General features: G+C 40.0%; 1 protein-coding gene across 1 annotated transcript in view; it reads right to left on the reverse strand.

The window, feature by feature from the left end:
- Window positions 1-8,576, reverse strand: part of LOC107654051 (protocadherin-15-like) — a 224,722-nt gene that overhangs the window by 58,085 nt on the left and 158,061 nt on the right. The window contains exons 25-26 of the mRNA XM_016440948.1: window positions 3,427-3,567; window positions 2,061-2,173 (exon numbers count right to left, since the gene is read on the reverse strand). Coding sequence (XP_016296434.1) covers window positions 2,061-2,173; window positions 3,427-3,567 — 254 coding nt within the window. The remainder of the gene's footprint in view (window positions 1-2,060; window positions 2,174-3,426; window positions 3,568-8,576) is intronic.

Here is an 8,576-nt window from a genome sequence, read left to right on the forward strand (position 1 = left end):
CAGATGGTGGATCAGCACCTAGAGAGGACCTCTACAGCCCTGAATGTCAGCGGAGATCAGGACAACTAGATGAGCCCTAGAGACAGATCCTCAGTGAAGACCTTGTCTCCTAGACGGCCATCGGGACAAGACCACAGGAACCAGATGAGTACTCCGCACAATCTGACTTTGCTGGAACAACCTGCTGGTTCGTCTGGCCAGAGAAGAACTGGCCACCCAACTGAGCCTGGTTTCTCCCAAGGTTTTTTCTCCATTCTGTCACTGATGGAGTTTTGGTTCCTTGCCGCTGTCACCTCTGGCTTGCTTAGTTGGGGACACTTATTTTCCAGCGATATCGTCGACTTGATTGCACAGACACTATTTAAACTGAACTGAGCTGGATGATGACATCACTGAATTAAATGATGAACTGCCTTTAACTGAAAATTGAGTGTTTACTATTGTCCTTTTGCATTATTGACACAATATTTTCCTAATTAAAACTGTAAAGCTGCTTTGACACAATCTGTATTGTTAAAAGCACATTTTAAATCGATTTAATTCCCCAAAATCCATTTAAATCCTTTACTCAATTAATTATAAATAAATAAATAAATATTTCTTTATTTATAAATAAATAAATACATTTAGCAATAGATTTGCTAAATTTATTAGCAATAGAAATTAGTGATGCATACTTTAGCAAGCAATGTCTCATGCTACTGAATTACTGTATTGTGAGCAGGTAATTATTGACACAGAGTTATCTCAAGTCCACCCCTAGATGATCCCCCAGAGCCCGGCAGATCAGAGGAGCTCTAAACAGCCTTGTGTTCACCAGACAGGGGCAACAGATACCTGACTAATGTGTCCGCAGGCAGCAATCAAGAGCCCGCGGAGGGCTGCGTCTGAAAGCTATTGTTATTTTCACTGTGCTGCAGAGCTACTATCAGCTATGACTTTCCTGCAGCTCTACAGGACACAATATTAATTCAGACCTTCGGCCAAGTCTTTTCATCTCTATGTTTCTGTCTCTGTAGCTCTGAATAATCAATTGATAAGGATGTTATCAAGGCCATTTTTAACCCCATTGGTCCTTGTAGCTCATCAAAGCATGCGCATTACTGCCCCTTCACTATAACGCTGTTAATTAACTCATTTTTGATCACAGATCCATTCACACAGGCGGTGCTGTCTTCTTCTGAATGTACCGTACAGATGAATAGACTGTATTCAGTAAAATAAACTTCAATGTTTTTATCTTTAAATCAATTTGGGCAAACCGGTGCAAGTGTTATTTGCCTCGGAAGCCATGCGAATTGAACTGATTACCCCTTGTGTCAAATATATTAAATATGTAATTTAAGAAAGCAGCAGTAATGCATTCGAATGGAGTGCAAATGTCCTCTGAGGAAACAACCGTGTATAAAACACACTTTACCTTGCAGCTATTATACATATTCATAAAGTCTATGATTAAATCGACGCTGACGGTTTTACATTGAATAAAACTACCTGAAACTGGTTCTTTTCGTGGTGCTTTGATTATATTGACCCTATTTACTTTCAAAATACACATTCATGTTCTTATTGTACATGATCCACAGGTGAATGTTAATCCAATATGAAAATAATAATAATCCTCAATCAAATATTTTCATCCAATATGAAAATAATCATAATCCTCAATCAAAACAGGATCAATTTTGAACTTGCTCCACCTCTAAAACTTTCATTTATGGCTCAAGACATGAATCCCTAAATACAGCATAAAACTACATCTGTTTGATTTCAAGTCAGGTCAAGTGAGCTTTCTGGTCATTCCGCATCAAAATGGATGAAATATCATGCCTCACAGGACCATAAAAATACACATATTATAAAATGCACAACTAAACAGATATTTTGCATTGCTGTTCGCCAGTATCTAACTTTCTGATTTCAAGCACGGTTTCCAGGCGACAGTACTCACGCTGTTGATGATGTTCTGGAAGTCTACCGCAGGTGCAGAACAATATATCACAGCACGAAAGGACAGCAGATATGGCAGAGGGCAATCACGTTTTCAGGTGTTTGCTCACCTGTACTCCTCCTGCGTGAACAAAGGAATGATGGACCGCTGCAGGACAGTGATCTCCACCAGAGTCTTATTGAACTTCACCGGCTCCCCATCATCATAGGCAATAACTGCCAACTGTTTGGGAACATGAGAAAATCAATTTTAAGATAAAATAAGGAGGACTTAGAATCACCACTGGGTCAAGTTCTGTCCGCACTGTCCATCTGAGTTTTGAAAGCCAGTTAAGAGATATAGATATATATAAAAAAATGTGTGTGTGTGTGTGTATGGATGTATACACACACACACACACACACACACACACACACACACATACATGTATATACTGCAGTTTAAAAACTTGCATGAAAAGACTTAAGATTATTGTTCTTTCTCTGATTGCAAAGCGTTTTTCTCGTTTATGCTTAAAGAAAGGGGAAAAAAATCTGTTTGCGAATGGGGCAAGAAAATTAAACTTCATTCAATATGTTGCCTGAGACATTTACATGTCATATACATGACACAAGTCTTATGTCTGCACAGTGGCCTTGTGGGGAAAGCAAATGCACCAATTCATTGAGCTGTCATGTTCTCATCCTGGTCCCCTCTTTCTCTCTTCCATCGATTTCCTGTCGTACTTCCATTGTGTTTACCAATAAAATGGCAAGAAAAAAATATCACGTGTTTGTTTTCTAATTATAAGGATGTTAATATTTTTACTGGAAAACAAGTCAAATTATATTAATAAAGGATTTCAAATCGGTTTTCTTTTTGTATGACAATATCATCCCATATAAGACAAAAATGAGTGTATAAAGCAAGACATTAATATAAATCATTTTATATAATCAACACATTTAAAATTGAACAAAGAAAGCTGTCTTATCGTATGCTTTCCTTGTAAACCTCCAATTCAATGAGAAAAGAGAATATTTTCAGATCTCAAAAGCATTTTGAACTTGGGCACAAATTAAGCTATACAAATGACAGATGATAGGAGCAGAACACGCTTGAGGTTATGTTCAATGTCAATGAATGTGATTGTGCACATGGACTGATGTGCTGCTGCTATAACTGTTGTGTCTCATCTACTTTCATTAATGTGTGTGTAAACATCTAAAATGACAAGATCAATGTGTTGAGAAATCATGTGTGGGGAACTTATGGCCAGAAAAGCTTAAAACCTGCCTGAATTCGGACCATTATTAAGAATGAGTGTTTCTGAACTGACCATTGCGTTTTGCTCAGAAAGCACTCTAATGTATCAGGTGGTGCAGCGATTGCATCTAAATCAATCTGTGATATGCATAAAAATGATTGATGGCTAGTTATGGCCTGCGGATTTAGTTGACAAGCCCTGTATTAAGAAAAGATTGTTGTGCACTTACACTGAATTTAGTGTTGGGCTCCTCATTCAGATTGACCCTGGTGAGAACATTGCCAGAGTTTTCCTCCACGTCGAAGATACTAGTGCTGTAAGGAAACTGCTCCAGATCCACTTTATAGTGAACCTGACTGGCCGCTGTACCCTGAAAGATAACAAAAAAGCTTAAAACAGAAAACAAATATACCCTTTCTGCCCCAACGATATCAATATTTTCAATCAAAAATACAAAATAAAAAGGTTTTCAAAAAGAGAGAATGTGGTTATTATATAAATAATTGACAATGACTGCTGAATTATTTGATGCAAAGCAATAATTTTCAATAATGCAATAGTAGTTTTGTGTTTTCTGTTCTGTTAAGGCTAAACTTTTAAGCAGAACAGATTTTAGAAAACTAGAAATCAGAATCATAAATTGTTACAGAGAAGAACTGAGCATCAAACATTAAACAGCTGAAGTTCACACACCACCAGCCTTTCAAGTCGCACAACACAACAAACTAGATTTAGAAATATGCACCTAAAAGTATTTTTTTAGGAGATAAGTCACAAAAGAAAACAATATGTGTTCTAAAATTGGCTCAAAATACCAAACGTTAAAATAAATAAATAAATAAATAAATAAAATAAATAAATAAATCATGATTTTCTGTGAAATCTTTAAACTCAGACTGGCTCTGACTTTAGGCAACTACAGTTGACTTATCCAGACTATAAATCGAGGCAAAGATCTGTGCAAAACTGCAAAACTCTGAAATATTGTAACAATTTGGAATCAACATGGACAAGTAATATGGCACTCTAATTCAGTTAAACCTGGAATTACTTACAGTTGTGCAGTAGAAAATTAGCATGGCATGTTTGAGAACCAATCAGAATGAAGAATTCAATTCTTGAGTGGTATAAATCAAGATTTCAAGTCAAATCTACTAGTTGCAGGCATGTTTAAACCTAAATCTTTCAAGCAATGGTCAACTTAAATTCTGCTGCTGAGCACTCTTAGCAGGATTCAAATAAACCTGACAGAACCAATTTGCTCATTTTATTTTGCTCTTCTAAAGTCCCACCTCCCGCTGCGAGTTTCATAAGTTATGAGTCTGCCAGCATTGGCCTGGGGACAGAAGGGTTGGTAACCCAACTGTGATGGAGATAATTACGAGGGTGATGCCGGGTGAGAAATGGAGCCTGCGGGTGGGCCTGTGCTCGTAAGAATGTGATGACAAACCCATCCATCCACCCACGGGTGGGACAGCACCACACATAGTGCCGGTCGGGGCATGCATTGTGGTGTGAAATCAGACTACAAATGATTTTTCAGCTCACTCCTGTGTCTTCAGGGCGTATGGAGAGGATTTGGGTCATGGGGCGTTTGAAAGCACAAGGAGTTATACCACACTGTGTTTTATCAAACTAGCAGATCATTTACATTTGCTCACTGCTCTTTTAAAATCCTGAGGAGTTTGATTAACATCATTCTCATTTCCTCCTTTTTTTTTCTCCTGTCACTTTGCTTTAATATTTTATGTCTTTTCGGTTTGAAGACACTCTATAATTGCAAATATGATTGCATCATGCCCAGAAAGAGTCAGTGCTTTTTTTTTGTTTTTTTACACAATGTATTAAGGAAAGCTTGGCAAAGACGTATTTAAAATCTGATTTATTTCGGTGTGGGTGAGGATGGCTAATGAATAAAACGCGCTGATGGGCTTGAGGAAATAAAAGATGCCAGTATGAAGGGCCATCTGACAGATGCTCAGAGAATAGGGAAAAGTGGAGAAAGTTGCCAGAACCACATTGATAGACAGCAAAACAAACCTGGTCACCAGCAGGCTGAAGAGATGTTATAAATAAGAGTGGCTGTTTGCGAAAAACAAAACCATTATGTGCCAGTACGGAATAACCCTTTAAAATGGGGTTTGCTGAATGATTGCTAAGCGGGACTGAAAAAAAAAAAAGGTTGAATCCATATTTTTAATTCACCAAGAGAACAGGCAAAAAGCTATCAACAAGATTGAAGTGATTTACCGTAATGCACTGCTTTGGATGTGGTCAGAGTGATGACTTATGCCTCAATATGTGCAAAAGGCTCTATCAGTCATGTATTAACTGGCTGGGAAGTAATACGCTGTCAAATTAGCTTTGAAACATTTGCTCACTCAAAGATCACCATGTAAAATATTAATAGTGATACTGTTAATTGCTTAACGTGCAAGAGGATAACAAAGTGCTTCACATGAGATAAAATATGGCAAATTAGTATGTAACTATCTAACTTACTGAGAATCTCACAGAAGCGATTTGTGTGTTTTGAGCAAACAAATGGCAGGGCTGAACTATGGGTAAGGACTAGCCAGAGGCCTCCAAAGCCTCAGTGTGCATAGCCTGAGACTGCCAAAGAAAACTGAACCAGGGCCCTTGGCTCATTAACTGCAGGCTAACTATTAGGGCCCCTTCAGGCACCTCAAAATATATCATGCGAGCTGACCAATAAGGCTTCTGCTTTTACAGAGTGAGTTGACAACTAGAGCTCCAGGGTCCCTGGGCCCAACAGTGTATACAGGTTGAGCTGGCTACTAGGGCTCAAGCGCACCTAGAGTATACAGCATGAGCTGATCAGTAGTGCTCCAGGGTCCCTGGATCCCTAAGTGCATACAATATGAGCTTATCACTAGAGCTCCTGGAATCCACAATATATACAGTGTGAGCTGACCACAAGGGCTCCAGGGCACCTCAGTGTATCCAGCATGAGCTGACCACTATAGCTTCCAGGGTCTGGGGCCTGTTTGCGTATACATTTTAAACAGACTACTAGGCCTCCTGAGTCCCTCAGAATATACAGTGTGAGCTGACCAATAGGGTCCCTGGGCCCCTCTGACAATACAGCATGAGTATGTCTCTAGAGTTCCAGGGCCCCTGGGACCTTCAGTGTATACAGCATGTGCTGACCACTAGGGCTCCAGGGCCTCTGCATGTATACAGCGTGAGATGGCCACTAGGGCTCCAGGGCCACTGGGCCCCTCAGCATATACAATGTAAGCTGACTATTATGGCACCTGGGGCCATGGACCCTTCTGCATTTACACTTCGAGCTGACCACTAGGGCTTCTGGGGCTCTCAGAATATATAGTGCGTGCTAAATGACAGGGCTCTAGAGCCCCTGGGCCTTTCTGCCTATAGACGGTGAACTGAACACTAGAGCACCTCAGCATATACAATATGAGCTAACCACTAGGGCTCCTGGAACCCTCTGAATATACAATGTGAGCTGACCAATAGGGCTCCAGGGCCCCTCAGTGTATCCAGCAGGAGCTGAACACTAGAGCCCCAGGGCCCCTGAGTGTATAGAGTGTGAGCTGGTTACTAGGGCTCCAGGGCCACTGGGCCCCTCAAGTATACAATAAAAGCTGACAACTATGGCTCCTGGGGCCCTGGACCCTTCTGCATATACAGTTCAAGATATACAATTTTAGCAGACCTCTAGGACCCCTCAGAATATAGAGTTGGTGCTGACCAAATAGGGCTTAAGTGCACCTGGGCACTTTTGTCTTTACAGTGTGACTTGATCTGTAGAGTTCCAGTGGCCCTGGGCCCCTCAGTGTATAAAGCGTGAGCTGACTACTATGGCTCCTGGGGCCCTGGACCCTTCTACATATACACTTCGAGCTGATCACTAGGGTTTCTGGGCCTCTCAGAACATACAGAGTGTGCTGACTGACTGGGCCCTTCTGCCTATACAGAGTGAACTTATCACTAGAGCTCCAGAGCCCTCCAACATATACAATGTGAGCTAACCACTAGGGCTCCTAAAACCCTCAGAATATACAATGTGAGCTGACCAATATGGCTCCAGGTCCTCTGAGAGTATAAAGTGCAAGCAAACCACTAGGGCTCTTGGGCCCCTCAGAATGCATAGTGTGAACTGACCAGGAAGATCACTGGCCCCCTTGGTGTATACAGTGTGAGCTTAGCTCTAGGGTCTAGCATATTCAGTGCACCCTGGGCCACCAGGGCCCCTAACTATTATTTTTAGTTCTCTAATACAAATCTGTCAATATATATACAGCGGGTAAAATAAGTATTGAACACGACACAATTTTTCTCAGTAAATATATTTCTAAAGGTACTGTTGACATAAAATTTTCACCAGATGTTGGTAACAAACCAAGTAATCCATACATACAAACAAAACAAAACAAATACGTTCAGAAATGAAGTTATGTGTAATAAAATGGAATGACCCAGGGAAAAAGTATCGAACACGCTTACTGAAATGTATTAAATACTTCGTACAAAAGCCTTTGTTGGTAATGACAGCTTCAAGACATACATACATATACATATTATACACATATACACACACATACACACACACACACACACACAAAGAAAAACAAGTAGATTGAATAGAAAAAATAGAAAGCTAGTGTTTGTTTGTTTTTTGTAGTTTTTTTTAAAGAAAAAATTAAAAAAGAAGATACATATAGATAAAGTAGAATTAAAATACCTCCTGTATGGAGAAATTAGTCGCATACATTGCTCAGGTGTGATTTTGGCCCATTCTTCCACACAGTCTTCAAATCTTGAAGGTTATGTGGGCCTCTTCTATGAACTCTGATCTGTAGTTCTTTCCATAGAGTTTCTATTGAATTCAAGTCAGGTGATTGGCTGGGTCATTCTAGCAGCTTTTCTGTACATTTTTCCATTTGTCCTTCCTTCAATTATATTAATTTTGCCAGTGACACACCATGATGTTTTTGGGGTGATGTGCAGTGCCATTTGACCTCCAAACATGGTGTGTATTATGGCATCCAAAGAGTACAATTTTTGTCTCATTGGACCAGACTATATTCTCCCAGTATTTCACAGGCTTGTCTAAATGTGGCGCAGCAAACTTTAAACGGTTGAGTGCATTACTTACTTATTGAACTTACAAACTTTAAACGAGCTTCAACATGCTTTTTTCTTCAGCAATGGAGTCCTGCATGGCGAGCCTGTATACAGGCCATGGCGGTTGAGTGCATTACTTATTTTTTTCTTTGAAACAATTGTACCTGCTAATTCCAGATCTTTCTGAAGCTCTCCACAAGTGGTCCTTGGCTCTTGGACAACTCTTCTGATAATTCTTTTCACTCCTCTGTCAGAAATCTTTTGAGG

This window comes from Sinocyclocheilus anshuiensis, unplaced genomic scaffold, assembly GCF_001515605.1.
Source record: "Sinocyclocheilus anshuiensis isolate Anshui unplaced genomic scaffold, SAMN03320099.WGS_v1.1 scaffold454, whole genome shotgun sequence".
NCBI lineage: Eukaryota > Metazoa > Chordata > Actinopteri > Cypriniformes > Cyprinidae > Sinocyclocheilus > Sinocyclocheilus anshuiensis.